A 21,486-nucleotide genomic window follows, 5' to 3' on the forward strand; every position below is an offset into this window, starting at 1 on the left:
TATAGTCCATAGTCTCGGAGGGCATACAAAAATGTGTGGTGCTATACAGGCCGTTCTGGAAAATTTGGGACAGAGGTTCATCGTTGGCATCCAGGGAGTGTGTGTGCAAAATTTGGCATCGACCGGGTTAATGGTGCTGGAGATTAGCTGTTAACAAACTGACGGACACACACACACACACACACTCACTCAGAGTGCAAAACATACTCTATCCCCATGGCTTTGGCCTGGTGCCATACCGTTATTAATTATTGCCTACAATGTCAATTGTGAAATTACTTTACCGTTGCAATGCAAAATTTACATTTCAACGAATGGACCTCGTAAAACAAAACAAAAACCAAGGCACTGGTTGTGGTACTTCTGGTTTACCGGAATGGGGTTCAACTCCCTGCAGTGCTCTGCTCAATTTGTTGTATTTACATGGTTCATTTTTATTTTCTGCTCATTGTGTTGCCTTTTCATAGATGATAACCCCCAGGTTCTTTAATGTGTTTGCACTCCCTACAGTTAGGTTACCAAGTCTATTTATTTATTATTTCTGTTCACTAGAACTAGAACCAATTACCAAAGTAGGCTTTCTAATGACACAACTCGCCTTTGTTTTTATGTGTAGCAAAAACGTTCTTTTTATTTACGCCAAAGAGTAGAGGCTGGTCTGCATTCATGCGAGCGGGGAAGTTTAGAGTAACATAGCTCTAAATGAAACGCATTAGAGCTATGGACCAGAGCTAGTAGTCATAGCACTTCATGGTATATGCATAGTTTATATAGTTTCATTATAGATATATTAAACAGAGAGGACTGGAGTCAATTGGGTTATATTATGTTTAACACTAATTTGAAGCTGTCAAAATCTGACAGACTTCTGGCGGCCATGGCCACGCCCACCTTTTGGTAACGCCCACTTTCGGCCAAGCCCACAAAAAGGACCCCCCATGTCATTTGCCAGGCAGGCTCCACTCTCAGACAGATATTTGGCTCCGTCTTATGAGCTAATTTAGAACTTCCTGTCTGAGAGCTAGCTAATTTAAGACATCCGGTTGCCTTCAGAATAAAATAAGGTTATTTAATTCGTTAATTAAATAATTGTCAATGCCCCAAGGCACAGCACTTTTTTGAGCGTTGACCTCAGTAGAAGGTCTGCTGCCGTGAATTTTACACCTCTCCCACTTAGCGGAGAGTGGGGTGTGGTACAGGACATCTCCCCGAACGCGTGGGTATACTGCATCTACAAGTAGTACAAGATAAATTGAAACCATTGACACCTACTTCGATGGTTCAGTTGTCATCTATGCCGGGGAATTTAGCAGCTCTCATTCAAGCGTTTTTTCAAAATCCAGGTCACACATTTGATTGCAAAACAATCTGTGGTTTCACTCAACAACTAGTGAATAGCATCTTACTTGGCCTTAGGAATGCACAATGACCCATTAGATTTTATACACAAACTAGTAGTTTGGTTGAGTATGTGTGGTGTCCACACAGTTGTTCAAGCAAAACATACAGACATCTGTACATTCTGTGCCTGGACAGTTGAACGCAATTAACAGAACAATAACGGAGGACAATTTGGAAGAAGATGATGATGATGTGGTTTTATGCAATGAAAGTCTAAATGACAATATGTGTGAAGCTATACCATTACCAATTCTAACATTTCTACAACAGACATCTGCTATCAAAAAATGTCACACACGGCTTGAAGAAGCAGCAGCGCAGGACTCAACATTTAGACGGAAACTTGAGAAATTCAATCTAGCCAACACATCAGTGTCATTAGTGTCTCAGAAATGTTCTAGGACAGAAGTATGCACCATATTAAATAGATTTGTAGAATACACACTTCGGTCTCCTTTCCTTGGAGATGACCTGCTTTGCCTGAAAAGTCTTAGTCTGTATAGTTGTACTCAATGTGGTGACAAGGCCTTACCATCTACAAAGAACATGTCACAATTCATAGTGCAGCCACTTGACGTGTCACAAAAAGGCATCTTAGACACTATTGCACAAATATTACCTGCTCAATCTGAACAATGTGAAACATGTCAGCAGGAAAAGAGCTTATCAACATATGAAGTAATTAACAGCCCACAGACCTTACTTCTCCTGTTAAGAGCTGGCACAAAAATTCCAAAAACGTTCAATTTATCCTGTCTGTACCACCAAAATGAGTATGCTTTGACCAGTATGTGTGTATTTTTCGACAGGCCACCATATGCGTCATTGTACATCCTTAAAGATCATAAATGGCATATCTGGACAAATGAATCGAATGACACAGCAGGCTATACCTTTGAGCTGATGCAAAGAACATCCGCTCGACAGCACACAAAGACAGTAGTCACAAGTAGTTTCTATGTCGTGTCATACGAGAAAATAAACAGTCGAGAAATAATCAAGTTTCGTCAGGACAAACAAATGCATAAATGCACAGACAGATGCAATCAACGCACACAAGTGACACCCATTCCAAAGCTAGAGGTAACTCCTTGACCTGACTTAGCTTGCGTAGAGAAAGTGATTTCATGTCAATGCCCCAAGGCACAGCACTTTTTTGAGCGTTGACCCCAGTAGAAGGTCTGCTGCTGTGAATTTTACACCTCTCTCGCTTAGCGGAGAGTGGGGTGTGGTAGAGGACATCTCCCCGAACACGTGGGTATGTCCAGATAGTTGCCTCGCGGAGGCCTCTTTGTCCAGTGTCCATTCTGGGTCCGGAAACGGTACTTTTTGTCAGCATTGACCCCAGTAGAAGGTCTGCTGCTGTGAATTTTACACCTCTCCCGCTTAGCGGAGAGTGTGGTGTGGTAGAGGACATCTCCCCGAACGCGTGGGTATGTCCAGATAGTTGCCTCGCGGAGGCCTCTTTGTCCAGTGTCCATTCTGGGTCCGGAAACGGTACTTTTTTCAGCGTTGACCACAGTAGAAGGTCTGCTGCTGTGAATTTTACACCTCTCCCGCTTAGCGGAGAGTGGGGTGTGGTACAGGACATCTCCCCGAACGCGTGGGTATGTCCAGATAGTTGCCTCGCGGAGCCGTCTTTTGTCCAGTGTCCATTCTGGGTCCGGAAACGGTACTTTTTGTCAGCCTTGACCCCAGTAGAAGGTCTGCTGCTGTGAATTTTACACCTCTCCCGCTTAGCGGAGAGTGTGGTGTGGTAGAGGACATCTCCCCGAACGTGTGGGTATGTCCAGATAGTTGCCTCGCGGAGGCCTCTTTGTCCAGTGTCCATTCTGGGTCCGGAAACGGTACTTTTTGTCAGCATTGACCCCAGTAGAAGGTCTGCTGCTGTGAATTTTACACCTCTCCCGCTTAGCGGAGAGTGGGGTGTGGTACAGGACATCTCCCCGAACGCGTGGGTATGTCCAGATAGTTGCCTCGCGGAGCCGTCTTTTGTCCAGTGTCCATTCTGGGTCCGGAAACGGTACTTTTTGTCAGCCTTGACCCCAGTAGAAGGTCTGCTGCTGTGAATTTTACACCTCTCCCGCTTAGCGGAGAGTGTGGTGTGGTAGAGGACATCTCCCCGAACGTGTGGGTATGTCCAGATAGTTGCCTCGCGGAGGCCTCTTTGTCCAGTGTCCATTCTGGGTCCGGAAACGGTACTTTTTGTCAGCATTGACCCCAGTAGAAGGTCTGCTGCTGTGAATTTTACACCTCTCCCGCTTAGCGGAGAGTGTGGTGTGGTAGAGGACATCTCCCCGAACGTGTGGGTATGTCCAGATAGTTGCCTCGCGGAGGCCTCTTTGTCCAGTGTCCATTCTGGGTCCGGAAACGGTACTTTTTTCAGCGTTGACCACAGTAGAAGGTCTGCTGCTGTGAATTTTACACCTCTCCCGCTTAGCGGAGAGTGGGGTGTGGTACAGGACATCTCCCCGAACGCGTGGGTATGTCCAGATAGTTGCCTCGCGGAGCCGTCTTTTGTCCAGTGTCCATTCTGGGTCCGGAAACGGTACTTTTTGTCAGCCTTGACCCCAGTAGAAGGTCTGCTACTGTGAATTTTACACCTCTCCCGCTTAGCGGAGAGTGGGGTGTGGTATAGGACATCTCCCCGAACGCGTGGGTATGTCCAGATAGTTGCCTTGCGGAGCCGTCTTTTGTCCAGTGTCCACTTTATAAAGTCCATGCACTCCAGTGAATAGCATTTATCCATTTAGATAACTTTATTATTATTATTATAAGGATTTAATTACTTATTCTTACACAGAAACATAATGTGTGTCTTATAGCATCATATAGCATCATTTAAATGCTTAATTTGTAGTTTTAATGTGCAAATTAAACTTTTTTTCAATACTCTAGAGGGTACTCTTATTTTGAAGAGATCGTCCACCGGAAGTCTTAAATTAGCTCACTAGATTAGCTCACTAGACGCTGCCAGAAACGGCTTCCTGCTCGCTCTGTAAACTTCACTTCCAGGTCGTTTTGGTACTTGGTAGAAAGCCTGGTTATACGAGGTTAATGTTTTAGTATGGTTGCTGCGCAACTAGCAACAAAGCTACATGCATTATCTGTTCGGTTACAGATTTAAATAATCGCTACATTTTTTATGTGATATAGATGGATACAGACAGAGAGTACAGACCAGAACGCGCTTGCGTTAAAATACGTGGAATGTAAACTACTCTCTAGAAACGACAGAGGTAATCTGAGTTTCATGCTATTGAAAATGCTATCAATGGTTTTCAACTGTTGTAGTAGTACTACTACTACTACACTACAGTTATTTTAAGAACTTGCTAGGTTCAAGTGTGTCCCTCTCCAGCTGAACGACATCTGTACAGGGCCAGGCCAGTTGCAACAGAAACCACTGACTCCATTAAAATCCTCTGGCGTCTGGCTGGCATTTTGTGGGATGGCCTAACCAGACTCCGCCAGATGGGGGCGTTATTTGATTCACTATTTCACAATACGCTGGGAAACAAATGTGATTGTGAAGCAAGCGTCTCTTGACTCTTTCATCTGGCGGAGTCAGGTTTCTGATTAGGGGTGGCAAAACGTAGTTTAAAGTAAGCAATTTAACAAACATGCACAACTCTAAGCAACTTGATACAATAACTTGAGTAAAACATCACTGCATTTCTACTACAGGAATAGAAACAATGCCCTAACTTATAGCCTATTAGTATTAACATGTTTTTTTTGTCCAACACAAGTTTTGGATATAATTCTAAAATGTGGGAACTTTTTCCCTATGAGGCTTCAAGGCAAAGTTTTTGTGAAAATGTCAAAGAGCAGTTTACTTTGTTAAGACAGTTAAGTGTAACTGTATAACAGGCTTAAATTCAAAGGTCATAATCAAGTAAAATACTAGCTATGTTTGAATAATTTTGTGTCATTAACAGTGCAGCAAGATTATTTTCTGAGCAATTATTCTATTTTTGAAATATATAAGGGATGATGAAATATATCATATTGAATGGATGTTGTGAACCTGGAATCTGCATTTTGAGCCCCTTAGTTTGCTATACAGTAATTACACTGAGTATTACATTTAATTAATGAACATGTATGTCGTTTTTAAATTGTGATATTTGACAAGGAAATAATTGTTTCTGAGCAATTATAAATATGAGTAATTAAATGATAGGTATACCTGTCATTTCAATGATTTCATATCATTGATATTGTCACTCATTGGGCTACTTTTCTCTTCTACAGACATGGAATTTCTCCCAGTACTTGACCCTGAGGTCAAGCCGAAAGAAGGAATATGGTAATAATTAAGTTACACTCTATTACACTATTAGTTTGATATTGCATCTTTCTTGTTTGTTGAACTCTTGGTGATGTCTGCAGGTATGCTATAATACCCAGGGGAAGTGGCCCAGGTGTTAGTGTCGGCCACACCTGCACATTCGTTCCCTGCTCTGACGATGAAGGCAAAGGAAAGATCCTTATTGTTGGAGGAGCCAATCCCAATGGCAGCTTTTCTGAATCCCATGTCATAAATCTAGGTAGAGGGATGTTTACTGACATTTGGGGATTGGAGATTGTGACAAAAAACTAGTTTTTGTAATTTTTCTTAATTGTTTTTAGGTTTTCTGAGCTCAATTGCACCCACAAAAAACCTGAACTCAATCAACTCATTCAGTAGATGTTCTGTGGTCTGGGGTTTTCTGGCTCAAACAAGTGCTCTGATTTTCCTGCTGTTTGTGATGTCACAGCCTGCAAATTGAAATCCCATATATGTCAATGGGATTTGCCAGCAGATGTGACTGTTTTCATTGCAGCTCAAATGGCTTCCAAACCCCAGAGAAAACTCCAGACCACAGAAAATCCACTGAATGTTCAAGTTCAGGTTTTTTGGGTGTAATTGAAGCCATAAAACCTAAAAGAAAAATATGAAATATGAAACCTTTAACTCTCATTACTGTATGCAATGTATTCTATATCTATTCTCTTTTTTTTATCACTTTGGACCTGTTAGATTGTCATGAGTGGGACATTCCAGAGTGGGAAGGTTTGGAGTCTAGGTATGAACACTGTAGTTTTGTGCCTGAGAGCTGTCCACACAGTCTATGGGTGTTTGCCGGGGCGCAACCGAGTGGAAATCGGAACTGCATCCAGAACGTACAACTAACTGGTACATACAAAGCCTGATTGAATGTGTTATTATTTTCATTACAGAATGATTGTATACCATGTGAAAATATGCAAAACACCTTGATTAGGGGCTTGTGTGGAACAATTAATTAAAACAATGAATCCGCAGTCATCTAATGTTCTTTCATTTGGAAACTATAGGCTATTGTAATTTCAATTAACTTTGATGGACTATTTCATTTATTTCATTATTTTTACACAATCAAAATAACATAACATTGGATGAGCAGTCTTGTTTGACCTAATCTATTCCAGACAGTGGGTCACGATGGAAGACTGTGGAGGTGAAAGGGAAAGCCCCATGTCCCAGGACATATCACACCAACTCAGCCTGCATAGGGAACAGACTATATGTGTTTTCTGGTGGTGAAGCAAGTGCTACACCCATCTCTGATCCAAAGCTACATGTCTTTGATACAGGTTAGTGTTGGCCCTACAAAAGCAAGGTATTCCAACTGGTAATTCCCAACAAACAAAACTATAATGACTCTAGAGTCTAGAGTCATCATAGTTTTGTTTGTTTATAATAATTGTGTCTAGAGTCTAGACACAATGAACCACTTAAGCCTGACAAATAGTAGAAAAAGTCCTTTTTGTACATCTACTGAAATGGTCCCGCAAACTGTCTTTACTAAAAACAAAAGGTTTAATGCAGATGCAATGTTTCGTTTCGGTCGCTCAGACCTTCATTTCACCATTGACAAATAGTGAAAAAGCCGCTCTGCAAAGCCTGGCAAGACTAATCTCATACCATTACTTTTGCACTGATTTGCAAGTATGTCGTGATGTGCTTGTGTGCTTATAATGACATGCCTAAAATAGGAACACCAGATTCAAAGTGATTAAATTAAAAAGTTGTGCCAAAGCATTGTATTTCCTCAAGGGGAGAGTATGGGGCGCATAATTAGTTTAGACTAGTCATTGGTTAGACTTGGGTTAAGGTTAGGTTTAGGTGTGCTGCCCCGTGGGAGGTTAGGTTTAGGGTGAGGGTTTGAGATAGGTTGTAGTTGTTGGACTAATGACTGGTCTAACCAATGGCTAGTCTAACCAAAAATTGTCTAAACTAATGTATAGTTTTTCTCTCTCTCTCTCTCATCACTATTCAGTGTCATCCTCCTGGTCTCAACCAGAAACACAGGGGAAGCATCCATCTGCCAGGCATGGCCACATCATAGTCGCAGTGGGCTCAAGAATCTACATCCATGGAGGGATGGCAGGAGACAAATTCCATAGTGACATGTACTCACTGGACACGGGTAAGCTCTAGCTATACCAGAGGATCAAAGTTGCTCTCAGTTCTCTCATTGGATCATCACAGGGAATATAGATCACTAAACTTCTGTTCTGTATGTAAATTCAGTATGGCTCAGTATTGTCATGTACTAAAGTGCCTTAACTGTGGGTCTATTTAAAGGTAACATGAAGTGGGAGAAGGTGCAGAGCAAAGGAGATATCCCTCAAGGAGTTGCAGCTCACTCTGCAGTGGCACTGGGCAAGGACATATATGTCTTTGGGGGATTGACTTCAGAAGGAGCTACCAACTCTATGTACAGATTTCACACTGGTATGACCACGTTTGTGTAGCCATTGTTTTTATTTTTGTAGGCCTACTCAAAATGTTTTCAACTTTTACCATTCACAGATGCCACAGAGCATTCACATTGTAATCTTTCTTAAAATCTATTCTCTACTTGCAGACAAAAAGCGATGGGTACTGATGAATTTCAGTGGGGATATTCCACCCAACCGCCTTGATCATTCTATGTGTTTAATACCTTGGACGGCTGATGATGGAAATGGCGATCTGGCCCAAGGCGCAACAGCCCCAATGGAGACATTACAGCTGGCCTTTGTATTTGGAGGGATGGACACACAGGGAGTCATTCATAGTGACTGTGTTGCAACTGTGTTAACATGATGTATGCTTAAATGCCTGAATCATTTTACATACCATTTCTAATATTAAAGTATTTCACGTTAACTACCTGTGGCTAGTATAATGATTTTGTATTCTAATACTAGTTTGTTCTGCAACAGGGGGCTCCACTTCTCAGCTCTTAAACTACATATTCAAGTGTCACCAATTTAATCCAATCAGGTCATGTCGGCTATAATTTCATAGTATTAAATTGTTTGCTCATCACTTCCCATTTCACTCGTTTATCCTGTGTGAGATCTTGATTGGATGAACTTGGTATCCCAACCCAATGACAACCACATTTATTTTGTAACCCATTCTGGGCGGGAACCCCTTTGTTTTAAACAGTTAATTTAGCCATTGAAAAATAGCAGATCTACAAGCTCGGCACGCTATGAGCTTGTAGGTCTGCTAAAATGTGCCTCACCAATCTTTCCGAAAATTGTCATTTAGAAGACCTTTTATTTATTGACGTCAGGCGAACAAGAGACCCATTAATGAGCAACTACTATTGAACAAGCAACTTTTAAACTCAGAATTTCAGCTTGGAGAACTCACAGGATAAAAGTGAAATTGGAAGTACCAGTAATGACAAAGAAATGAACAGACTAAATTTAAACTGACACTTTACCCTATTCTGATGAAATTGAATAAAAATATTTCTGTGGGTTGTTGACAAAGAGATGGTTACCCAGGCTGTTGCCAAACAAAAGCAATGATTACCATCAGAATAGTGTCAAAACAACATTGTTGAATGAGAACCATAATATATTGGAAAATGTACCAGTAGCGCACTTACCGCACTACACTACCAATTTAAATTAAGATCATGGTGCCCTCTGCAGTTTGTGAACATTTGCATCATTACCATGTATATAGAGGTATAATGGTCAATAAACCAAGGTATGAACTGATGGAACACAAGACAAAACTTTATATCAAACATTTATTTCAACATCTTCATTGTAGAAAGGCTCTACAATGACCAGAGTCAATAAATAACTTTTTAACATAGTCAGTGAACATGTCAAGCCCATGAACCCATGAACCACCCCCCCCCCCTCCCTTACTAGCCCCTCCCCACTAAAGAACCCCTTTCAGGACTGCCTGAGAACAGCAGTAGCGAGCCACAAATCTGGGCCGACAAATATCTCCAACCCTAGAGCGAAGAGCACATCCCTCACACATTGAAAGTTATTTCAATTATCTTTACAGAAGTTTTCAGCGTGGTCATTTTGCCACTCCTTCCCCACCTTTCTTCTCACCATTTGAGTCAATGAGTCCATTATGTACATCTAGATGCCACTACCAGAGGCAAAAGGTGGCAGAACAAAGTACTTTTGTTACGTTACACCTGCCTACAACTCATCCTTCTCATCCTGCTCGCCCTCTCCACCCTCAGGTGGGGGTCCACCAGCTCCACCATAAAGCTTGCCAACAATAGGCTGTACTACTTCTTCAAGCTCCTTCTTCTTGGCCTTGAATTCTTCCAGCTCTGCCTCTTGGTGAGACTCCATCCACTCAATTTTCTCCTCCACAGCTTTCTCGATGATTTCCTTATCCTCGTCGGACAACTTGCCACCGAGCTTCTCCTTGTCACCGATCTGGTTCTTCAGAGAGTAGGCATAGCTCTCCAACTCGTTGCGGGAATCGATACGCTCCTTCAGCTTCTTGTCATCATCGGCAAATCGCTCGGCGTCGTCCACCATGCGCTTGATGTCTTCAGGTGTCAGGCGGTTCTGGTCATTGGTAATGGTGATTTTGTTCTTATTGCCTGTGCCCTTGTCCTCTGCAGTCACACGCAGGATACCATTGACATCAATCTCAAAGGTAACCTCAATCTGGGGCACGCCACGGGGAGCAGGAGGGATGCCAGTCAAATCAAAGGTGCCCAGCAGATGGTTGTCTTTGGTCAGGGGACGCTCACCTAAACAGGGGACAAGTAGAAATTCACAATCAGATCCAAAGTTCAGCAATATTGATGAGATATAGAACAAGGAGACTGAGACTGGTAACACTTTATTCATTATTGCAAAGTTCATGAAAGAGTCCCAAGTCTCGTCTTACCTTCATAAACCTTGATAGTGACAGTGGGCTGATTGTCAGAGGCGGTAGAGAAGATCTGGGACTTCTTTGTGGGCACTACAGTGTTCCTGGGAATCAGCTTGGTCATTACTCCTCCAACAGTCTCAATACCCAAGGTCAGTGGGCATACATCAAGAAGAACCAGGTCACCTGGAATAGGAAATGAAACACATTAGGTTAGGTCCATGTAAAGTGAAAAAAGAAATGCCTGCAGTAACGGATGTATTGTGGAAATCAGCTGGCAAGGGTGACCTACCAGTGTCCTCCTCTCCAGAGAGCACTCCAGCCTGCACAGCAGCTCCATAAGCCACAGCCTCATCAGGGTTGATGCCTCTGGACGGTTCTTTGCCATTAAAGAACTCCTTCACCAGCTGCTGGATTTTAGGGATACGGGTAGAGCCTCCAACCAAGACAATCTCATCGATGTCAGGTTTCTTCAGGTCAGAATCTTCCAACACTTTCTGCACAGGCTTCATGGTGGAACGGAAAAGATCCTGGAAGCAAACAAAGCCAAGTTAATAAAAATGTACCTTGAAGCTGTGGGCCATTTGAGCAGACCAATTGGCACCCATGATCTGAAACCTACCATGTTGAGCTCCTCAAACTTGGCACGAGTCAGGGTCTCAGAGAAGTCCTCGCCCTCAAAGAAGGACTCGATCTCAATGCGGGCCTGGTGCTGGGCAGACAGGGCTCTCTTGGCCTTCTCAACCTCACGACGCAGTTTCTGCACAGCACGGTTGTCCTTGCGCACATCTTTGCCGGTCTTCTTCTTGTACAGCTTGATGAAGTGCTCCATGACACGCTGGTCAAAGTCCTCACCTCCCAAGTGAGTGTCACCGTTGGTGGCTACCACTTCAAACACACCGTTGTCAATGGTAAGCAGGGAAACATCGAAGGTGCCACCACCAAGGTCGAACACAAGAATGTTCTTCTCGCCATCTTTCTTGTCTAGACCATAGGCAATGGCAGCAGCAGTTCTGTAAAAAACAGAAATGTCAGTAAATATTTTAACCCATTTTGGGCGGGAACCGCTTTTGGTGTTTAACATTATGTTATAATTTAGCTATTGAAAAATAGCAGATCTACAAGCTCATAGCGCGCCACCGAGTGACGCGCTACGAGCTCGTAGGTCTGATATTTATATATTTTTTAATTTTGAGGGATACGTACGGCTCATTGATGATTCTCATGACGATCAATCCAGCAATGACTCCGGCATCCTTGGTGGCCTGACGCTGGGCATCGTTGAAATAGGCAGGGACAGTAACCACAGCATGCGTGACCTTTGTAAACATAACAAATAAAAAAAGAAAAAGTAAAAAAAAAAAAAATTAGAAAACCACCTTATTCACAATCCATATTTTTCCTGATTTAATGTAGATTTTAAATTCCTTTACCGTCTTTCCCAGGTAAGCCTCAGCAGTCTCCTTCATCTTAACCAGCACCATAGCAGAGATCTCCTCAGGCGCAAAGGTCTTAGTCTGTCCACCACTAACTTCCAACTGAATGTGGGGCTTGCTCTTCTTCTCAATAACCTAGAGACAAAAAATAACATCCCTTTTGTAATTTTGTTTCAACAAATATTTACATCCACCCGAGGCGTGTGTCAGGAGCATTTAACATACCTTGAATGGAAAGTACTTGATGTCCGCCTGCACATTTGTATCGGACCAGGTACGACCAATCAACCTCTTGGCATCAAACACCGTGTTCTCAGGATTGGAGGTCAGCTGGTTCTTGGCAGCGTCACCAATCAGACGCTCACCTTCAGCGGTGAAGGCCACATAAGATGGGGTGATGCGGTTTCCCTGGTCATTGGCAATGATCTCAACACGACCATTTTTGAACACTCCAACACTAAAAAGGGCAAAGGGAGTTGACAGTTAACATTAATGATGAGCAAATGTTTCCCCCAGAATAGGCATGATGATTAAAGGAACATTACAAAAACATCAAAATGTAACAATGAACCTCTTACCATGAGTAGGTGGTCCCCAAGTCAATTCCGACCACAGTCCCCACGCTCTCCTTCTTATCGTCGTCATCGGCAAACACAGTGCCGGCGACCAGCAACACCATGCACAACAGCCTCATCTTCACTTGTCTGTTGTTCAGCTCACTTAAGAAGTCTGTGAAAAGGTGAACAATAATGTCAAATCAATTGGTAAGGTGATAACATTGTGCAATTAAGACAACCATGTCCTGGATATTTTAGCTCATAGCAGCTTGCCATGACACAGGACCACAATGGAAACAAGCAAGCAAGGGCTTTTTGTCTTTTGTGTCATCTTTTTAGCATCATTATTAAATCCTTTACTGAAAACTTTAACGGTTTGCAAATGGTACAATCAAAAACGTCAAGCTACTATATGAGGTAGAGCGATCAAATCGCTTCGCCGTTTGCACATCCGGCGTACAGCGGTTACGGAAACGGTCTATGCGTGTTCAAGGAGGTGCGTGGAAATGCCCGGATACAGTATTGGGAGTAGGCGGGCTTTAAACCGGATAGGATTGGTTAATGGTTAGTAATTTAAATGGAAACCAGGCTTTCAGAGTCTGACAGGTATAGGCTAGCGCAAAGCGGAAAGCCTGCTGCTGGTGACTCGAGGTTAACTTTGAGGAGAGGCACTGCGATGCTCTCCGGTCTTACGTGGTGTAGTAGTCGATGTATCGTATATACAAAATATATCCTAGATTTTTTAAACACCAAATACTCAAAATCGACGCCTTCTTAAAAAACAACGTCAATGTTGGGCAGGTTTTTATTAAATAATGGGGATAGGAAGGATAGTAAAGTCGGGTACGTGGTGGCCCCCACAGCTGCCTTCCTTTACCCGGTTTCCTTTCAAACACCGCCCGGCACTTTAGCTTCAGCAGCGTGCTAAACAAGCTCGCGTGAATGTGTTGGGCTAATGTACCGTCTATCGACATGTAATATATAAGACATTGACCAAAAGTACCGAATAGAAAAAATCCACATGACACATTTTCCAGCCTCTCCCTCTCCTCTCTCTCTCAGAAATAGCCCTTTTAGCTTTGATAGCATTTAGCGTAGCGTGCAGACGAGGGGAAAAGCTAAATGCCGTCCAGCTGCTAGGCCATTTCATATCAAAATGTGATATTAATAATAAACCATGCGTTTTTCTATCACATACCTTTTAGAGCAGATACTGAATTGATCCTCGTCTCCCTGTCTGAATCCTTGGCGGTAATCCAACTAAAGGTATGGCAGCTGCTTATGGTCCCTCTCTTCACTTGTATTCTCTGTATATGAAACGATGTGTTGAATGAATGGTCCGCTCTCCGTCCGTATATAAGCATTCGCTTCGTCCCCATCGTGGAGGTACATGATTGGTCCTATAGCAGTTCGTTGGAAGGCTCCCATTGGCTGCACGGGGCATGCTGGCCGCCGCTGATTTGCACACGTTTGGCAACGTCAACGTCATGAGTCATGTCTTACTGTATCGCTTCTGATAGGCTAGCTGTCACTGGATCATATTTTTTGTGCCATAACTTGTCGGAAGGGATCATTTTACATACAATGTCTGTGAATGTGCCTTTCTTGTTCGTTTACAATGTGCATTTCTTTTTGTATGTTGCCCAATGCCCTGCAGCCTAGGCGTCATCCCAGTAGATCAATATTTGAGTCCATGAAGACTTATTGTAATATTCAGCAATCGATCAGCATGCATCCATATGTCTCTAATGTTTTAAGCTATGTGTTACCATGTAATTATTGACTCGTCACTACTCACTACTACCAGTAAAGAAACATGTCAGTGCATTGAATGAGTGCATTGAATGGAGATGTAATTAGTAATTACATAAAAACGAACTAGGTTGTATGTTAGTTGCATCATTCAGAACATATTCACCCCTTTTCCCCCTCACTGTATATGTTTATTTTCCCTTTTTACCTCCTTTATGATGAATTCCTGTTCTGTTCTTTGACTATAGAAGTGTCTATTTGTATGTCTCTAAATGTTTTGATGAATTGAACAAGGTGGACCCCGTAAACAAGTGTAATGCTTAATTGGGGTCGTCCACTCACAGTTAACAGTCTTTGTATTGAGTTTGTGCTTGAAATGTACTGTAATTCTGCAAACTGTTGAAATGATTGATTGAAATCAATCAAACAAACTACTATCACTTTCCACAATATCAACGCTTACATGGCCTACAAACAGATATGCAATAATGAATATCATAATCACCCCTTTCCATCCTATTATTTAGGCCTGCTGTATGGGGGCACAATGGGGGTCATTGAGAAAATATATTACATTACACACATCTGCATTGCTCAAATGTCTATAAAATTATTAAAAGGGTCAAACTGATGTCTGCGTTATATCTTCAGTCTATTTTCCAAATTCTGCGAACTGACAGGGCAGAGTGGGAACATTTGATGAATATTTTAAATAATTTAGTTGTGTAATAAATGACAGTGGTTCTCAAAGTGGAGTTCCAGGGGGCCCCACAGCAAAATAAGGAACACTTCGACATGCTCACAATGTGTCACAACATGTTAACTGAGTCTTTTCTTATGGGGGTCCCTGGCAAAAAATCTTTTAAATGGGAGTCTGCGGCTGAATACATAATTATGATGAACTGATCCATATGTCCTGCATGCAATCACTCCAAGGCCATTTAGTCAAAGGTGAGGTATCCCATATGGCCTCTGCCGATAAGAGACCAAAAAGTCAGCCTTTCCCAGGGCCAGTCCTTGTAAGCAGTTTGGGTTACTCTAATTACAATTTAGGCATTTAGCAGACTTAATCCAGAGCGATTTACAGTAAGCAAGACCAACATATATGTTGTAATACATCACATACATATAGAAATAGTCATCAAGGATCATAAACAAGCTAAGGACCTATAACATCCTACTAACAGCAGAATATCTGTACAATAAAACTATATGAGTAATAGTACACATTAAAGAGTGCTATGTCTACATAAAAATGCTATCTAAGTTACATAAGTTTAGCCTTTGCAAGTGCTACGGGCATAATTATTTCATACAGAGGAATGGATGGTCTTCCTGCTAGACCTCCTGCTAGACCTAACAGCCATTTGGAAAGAGGAGACTACCGGTACTTTTGTGATTGATTTCAAATGTGACATGAACAAGAAAGAAATTGGTATTAAAATGGTATAAGTTAGGGCATCAAGTACAAACAAAGGATTGGAGCAGGTGGGCTGAGTAGCCAGTGAATTCATATAGGCCAGTAAATTATATCAGCTGACCTGGTGTTTTGGAATAACTGTTAGACATGTTACAATTAGACTATAACATGTAGCCTAGCGGACTGTGGTCAGCCTATGTCAACAACTCAATCACATGGCAAACATTCAGAAAATAGAAGATCTACAGCTGTAGACCGGCTATTTTCAGCAAAGAGATTTAGTGTAGAGACAAAAAAGGAGCAGACCTTCACCTACTGTACCCCTGGGGGACCCTGTTCAACAGATTTAAGTAGTTACGGTAAATACCAACGAACTGGCCAGATGTATGGAGAATTGGGATGACTGGAAGTTACGATTGGAGTCAGGACCCCAAAAAAGTTTGGGGTCCCTGTTACCAGCTAACCTAGCTGAGGCACCCCCCAACATTAAGTCTCGTTGTATTTGGCCGAGAATTATAAAATGTTTAATATGATTATGGCAAATAATCACAGAATGTCACTGCACTGAGAGACATGCAGATGCGGTATACTCCCGCAGCTGCTTTATACATCTCTTTACAACAGTGGTTTACCAGATTTTTGCCGGTTGTGCTAAATAAAACCGCCATTACCCTTTTTATGTCACGCACCCCCTTGAGGGCACCACTCAGTTCACACGGGTGTGATTTTAGAGTAAGAGTCAACACTGGTGTTGTGATGATGCCACAGCTTTGGTACCAATTATAGTCACATGTTATCCATAGCCATACATTGCCAAGTCTATTTATTGCTAAAAAAAATAGACTTGGCCCAACCACAATGTGGTTGGGGTTGAGAGTGGATAAGAGAATATAAGAGTGCTGCGTGGGTCTACAGTTAAAAGAAAATCCTGTAAACCTGTGATGTGACAATAAGCTGATTCTGATTCTCTACAACAGAAATCAAGTGCAGAAGTGCTCCTTGGGGAGGGATAGATCAACTTTGTAGAAAACCATAGTGTTATGATTTGTGCATAATCATGGCCATCTCGTGACGCTTGCTATGTACTTGATACCAGATACAACTTGTTGTATAATTATAGCATGTTGATTATTGATACGAGATGCATCTGTTAGATGCAGACAGTAAGGTCATCCTTATTCTTATCCTGTTGTTTCTATGTCTGTGATCTTCTGATCACCTACAAAACAGTACTTCCATGGCACACTGTTCAAATTGATAAAGTAAAAAGTGCCTTTATTTTAGCATGGTGTTAGAGTATATTGGAAGAAAACCATGCCTCAACGTGCACCACATCTTACATCTGTAAACATGACTCAAAAATGCACTCATGTTGAGTTTTACGTTTGTGGTGACTGTCTCTTCTTGCAAGTTTCTTATATTTCTGTGAGCATTTCCCAATCCCTAGCCTCATTGTGCTGCTCCAAGTAATGTATGTATTTATGATCTTGTACCAAGGGAAGAAGTTAAACAAAAAGGTTGTTTATTTACACAATAATAATAATTAATGCATCAAATTGAATGATAAAAAGCACTACTATGCCATCGGGAAGCACGGCATGGAAGGAGTGAAATAAAGAGCCCAGGCGGGAGGGGGCAGGGGGGGGGGGGTTGTATACTCTGCCTGCTTCAGAAGTTGCATGACATATGGAAGTGAGACATGGGCCCTGAGGGTGGAGTATGAATATGAAGAGGAGCTGAACAGAGCAGAGATAAATGAGGATAATCAGATGGATGTGCGGTGTGTCACTGAGGGAGAGAAAGACAGAGGGACCAGTGCAGAGCTGAGACAGAGGATGAGAGTGGGGGCCATAGTGGATGTGGTAAGGAGAGGCAGACTGCAATGGTACGGACACATATAGTGAGGAAGGAGGAGAGCGATTGGGTGAAGAAGGTGATGTCGATTAACTTAGAGGGGACAAGACCCAGTGGCCAGCCTAAGAAGACCTGGCAGACGACAGTGTTGGCTGACATGAGATGGCCATGGACCGTTCCCAGTGGAAGAAAACCATATTGAGAATCCAGTCCAACCCAGTGGTGCCTGGAAAGCAGGCTTTCCCGGAAGTAGGAAGAGTTATTCTGTGTGCATATATATATAGCCCATTCTGCCACCTGCAGCTCTGCCTCCTGTAATTTCGTCTGTGCCACCCATTTCCAAGCTGTACATACTGCATGGCTGGTCTCTACCGTCTTGTACATCTTCCCTCTCACACTACTACCCTTCTGTGACTGTTACAAATCACTCCTGACACTTTGCCTGTAGATCTGCTGTTTTCACTAGAGATTTCTGAAAATCTTGTGGGCGGGTTGGGGGGATTTCTGAAAAGAAAAGAAAAATCTGTTTGAAAATGAAAAAGAAGAAGAAAAAAAAATGAATTAATAAATAAATAAAATAAAAAAGGCATATTTACTAATGTCATAACAAATGGGTCCAGATCCAGTGTTGGGATGCACAATCAATAAAACAAAGAAGTTAAAACAGCACTATAACTTTATACCCTCGGTTTGAACCCAGTTTCCTGTGAAAGTGATAACATTTTTACCATTTAGCTAATAGAGCCGACCTTCTTGCTTGTGGGATGAATTGAATCTTGACCATAAGGTCCAATTTGGAGTCAGATCCATGGGTCAGATCCTGTGAGACATGACCTTTGACACAATCTAAAAAATAAATATCTCAATAGAAGAGCAGGGAGACAAAATGCAACCACCCCAATATAAAATAAAAGTTACACAGTGAGGCTTTAAACGTGCATCTCACTTCTCACATGTTAAGAAGAGACAGGCATTACATCCAAGCAAGCAGCACCCAAGATAAGAACATACTTTGGAATAGTTTTGATGCTATGGGAACACCGGCATTAAATATAGCGCCCCTAGTGGCAGCTACTATGTTCCAGTGCAACCCAAACTGATGACGTGGTTCGGTGGTTCGCCTACCGGACGAGCAGGATGGCGGACCAGAGCAGGCAAATCAAACTCGCCGCAGCCAAGAAAAAGGTAAATTATTAGAATAATTTTTTAACTATAATAACAAAACAATCGTGGGAAGCATCCTACGCGCCTCTCATTGTGGCTGTTTGACTTGTCAGTGGTTTGTTTTCGTTCACCGAGGAGGATGGTGACATTACACGTCCTCCGACTCGTCCCCTGTCGCTCTGACCGACCGTCCTGCATGTATCAAGGCGCTCGTCGGATAGGAGAGGCCGGGGCTTCTTATGGGCCTCGAGTGATAGTATTGAATTGCGAGCTTATTTGACTATTTGTAGTTGTTGGAGACATTTATACATTTATTCTTTGCCTACTTGTTCCACTTCAGGCATTTACTAAGTGGTTGTGTGTGGCTTTCTACCGCATTTTCTAATATGTAGTTGGCCGTTTCTGGTTAGCGTGTTTTGCTAATGGCTAACTTGATTTGGTAGCTATGCAGTTAATTTTAATGTAGTGAAATTATACTAGACAACAGTTACCTAAGTAAAGCTTGTCTGTGGATCAGAATCAAGTATCCAGCCTGCAGCAACTTCAACAATACCCCCAGTGAGACATTGGAACTAAGTTAACAAGATAAGATGACTAACTGTTTTGACAGCTGACACCCCCACCTCGTCCACATTGTCCTTGTCTCCCTGTGCTCTAAGAAAGATTGGCCTTATCGTTAGCCAGGGCAGATGACCCGTCAGCATTTGCTGTTGCCTTTCTATTTCCGTGGATATGTGATATGTTTGTGGACTGGTTTCAACCCCAGTATTTAGACTTTTCATGTTGGAATTTCCATTAACTATCTACTCGAGATGACTGAGCCTGTGTCCTCGCCAGTGACAGCTGTCACTAGGAGGCATGCCGTGGGCATGGAGAAGTTGTACACTCGATAGCCTACCACAAGTTAATTAGTGTACCCTTAGTCAAGAAAATTAAATGGGTCATTCATAAACATTGTAATAGTGTTGGATGTTCATAAGTTAAAGGAATATTTCACTTTTAAATAGAAAATAAACAATAAACATAAAAAGTAATGGAAAAATCACAACCCCCTCAACCTTTAAAATGTTCTAAAGGTTGAGTGGGCTGTGATTTTTCCATTTACCTTTTCATTTATTTTTTTATATAAATTGTTTTCTTTATTTTATTAGAAAGTGAAATATGCCTTTAAGTTAAATCTGTATGGAAGAAAACAATCAATGTAGTAACTCGCATTGTACAATTTTTCTAGAAAGCAGTTGGTGATGAGGGTGCGTTGTTAAAAACAAAATGTAGTTTCTTGAATAGTCTGTTTCTCGCTCCCACTTACACACGCATGCACAGAGCGCCCATGTACACAGTCTACACACTGGAGACAGTGGATTAGAGAGGAGGAAGTCACAAGTTATTTTTTAGTTAGCCTAACAACAGCTTTGTGCTACTGAAGGACATTACTGTTCTCTCATCCCTTTCTCTCCTTTGCCCAGCTGAAGGAGTTTCAGCAGAAGAGCACCCCTCCCAGTGGTGGAGTAGAGAAGGGGGCAGGAGGAGCACCAGTGGCCAAGAAGAAGAGGAAGGTGAAGGGGCTTAACCAGTCTGATGTAGCGACATCAGACAGAAACTCTCCAGATGTGAGTTTATGACTTCTTTCAGTATTTTCTGTCTGTTAAGCCTAATCATTTACACTTCAGCCAAAAAGTGTCATGCGAGTGCGACATCATCGCATGACACATATTCGGCCAAAGCATACAGTCTGACAGTGGTTTGTTTGTCTGTAGTCACCTGTCCATCTTTGTCCTAGTGTCCTCAGTTCTGTCTTGTGTGTGTTATGTGTAGGCCCACTATAGCATCTGATGTTAATGTACGTCATCTACTACAGTAGACGTCCAACACAGATACAATGAATTACTCACCTAATGCTGCAGCTTCCAATGTTTAAGTAATACATGTGTGTGGAATCAAGTGATGGATGCATGGTTTTCATATTATAAATAATGGTTGCTAATGTGGTTTAGTGAGTAGCACTTTGACAGCTAAATAATGGTAGCTTGTTTACAACTGAAACGGACTTCCTGTGCTCTGACTTCCTCTTCAAAATAACTTGTAATGTACAGGATTCTCTAAATTCCTGTCAGCTGTTGGTGCGCAAATGCGTCTTGCATGCCTTTGATCTACCGTGCAGCAAATGTTTTGACCACGCATGCGCTCTGGTGCACCAGTAATGTGCACCGCTGATTATAGTATTGGATTAGTATGAATAGCTGTCCTACAGTCTGCACGCCGAACCGATTCAACATCCTCATTATCAATATTTAGGTACAGGACCAGGAGACCTTTCTTTTTGTTTTATTTCTAACAAAAAAAAACTGCTATTGAGACCTCCTATTCACGCTGCCTGATTGTTGGTTATACCTGTTCTGTCTGGGCCTGGGGCCATTAAAATTCCAATGCTGTCATGTACTGCCACAGGACATATATACATCCTTGGCAGTACATGCATGACAGCAGACAGAAAAAGTCTTGAACTGAGTCAGCACTGAGGGTCGACAGGCAAAACCGCACTCAATTGAAGGCTTGAAGTAACGTCAGAACAACTCGAGTAGCTGGTACTGTGAGTGAGCTAGCATCACAGGCAATAGTGTTCATGCTAATCCTTACCCTGTTCAGCTCTGTCTTTTAATGACTACCGTATGCTGTTGATGACTGTTTGGGTCATTTTTGTTCCAGTATCCCATAAACAAACTATTCAGCTTT

At 42.2% G+C, this 21,486-nt stretch overlaps 3 protein-coding genes across 4 annotated transcripts in view; 2 read left to right on the plus strand and 1 right to left on the minus strand.

Annotated features, from left to right (window-relative positions):
• Nucleotides 1-4,451: 4,451 nt before the first annotated feature.
• On the plus strand, nt 4,452-8,584 carry rabepk (Rab9 effector protein with kelch motifs). 2 transcript variants are annotated; one of them, XM_083794318.1, is made up of 8 exons: nt 4,452-4,640; nt 5,659-5,713; nt 5,797-5,954; nt 6,428-6,583; nt 6,859-7,023; nt 7,710-7,859; nt 8,018-8,167; nt 8,301-8,584. In XM_083794318.1, exons 2-8 carry the CDS (start codon nt 5,661-5,663, stop codon nt 8,519-8,521), a joined length of 1,053 nt encoding a protein of 350 aa, XP_083650444.1. In that variant the 5' UTR covers nt 4,452-4,640; nt 5,659-5,660; the 3' UTR covers nt 8,522-8,584. The 2 variants fall into 2 exon arrangements, with proteins under 2 accessions (XP_083650444.1, XP_083650445.1); XM_083794319.1 differs by lacking the exon at nt 4,452-4,640 and adding an exon at nt 4,755-4,776 and having other exon boundaries at nt 5,654-5,713.
• Nucleotides 8,585-9,599: 1,015 nt separating this feature from the next.
• hspa5 (heat shock protein 5) lies at nt 9,600-13,889 on the minus strand. Its single transcript, XM_083794005.1, has 9 exons — nt 13,762-13,889; nt 12,585-12,735; nt 12,232-12,463; nt 12,004-12,141; nt 11,777-11,889; nt 11,193-11,583; nt 10,863-11,100; nt 10,589-10,756; nt 9,600-10,448 (listed from the first exon to the last, which is right to left on the minus strand). Exons 2-9 carry the CDS (start codon nt 12,698-12,700, stop codon nt 9,880-9,882), a joined length of 1,965 nt encoding a protein of 654 aa, XP_083650131.1. The 5' UTR covers nt 12,701-12,735; nt 13,762-13,889; the 3' UTR covers nt 9,600-9,879.
• A 4,799-nt stretch (nt 13,890-18,688) lies between these two features.
• The window catches only part of golga2 (golgin A2), a gene marked incomplete at its 5' end in the record, with an annotated part of 34,300 nt that continues 31,502 nt past the window's right edge, over nt 18,689-21,486 (plus strand). Inside the window, 3 exon segments of the mRNA XM_083793771.1 lie at nt 18,689-18,719; nt 18,722-18,774; nt 20,220-20,363. Coding sequence (XP_083649897.1) covers nt 18,689-18,719; nt 18,722-18,774; nt 20,220-20,363 — 228 coding nt within the window.

Source organism: Protomyctophum parallelum (genome assembly GCF_964188405.1).
Source record: "Protomyctophum parallelum genome assembly, chromosome: 21".
In the NCBI taxonomy this organism is placed as follows: domain Eukaryota; kingdom Metazoa; phylum Chordata; class Actinopteri; order Myctophiformes; family Myctophidae; genus Protomyctophum; species Protomyctophum parallelum.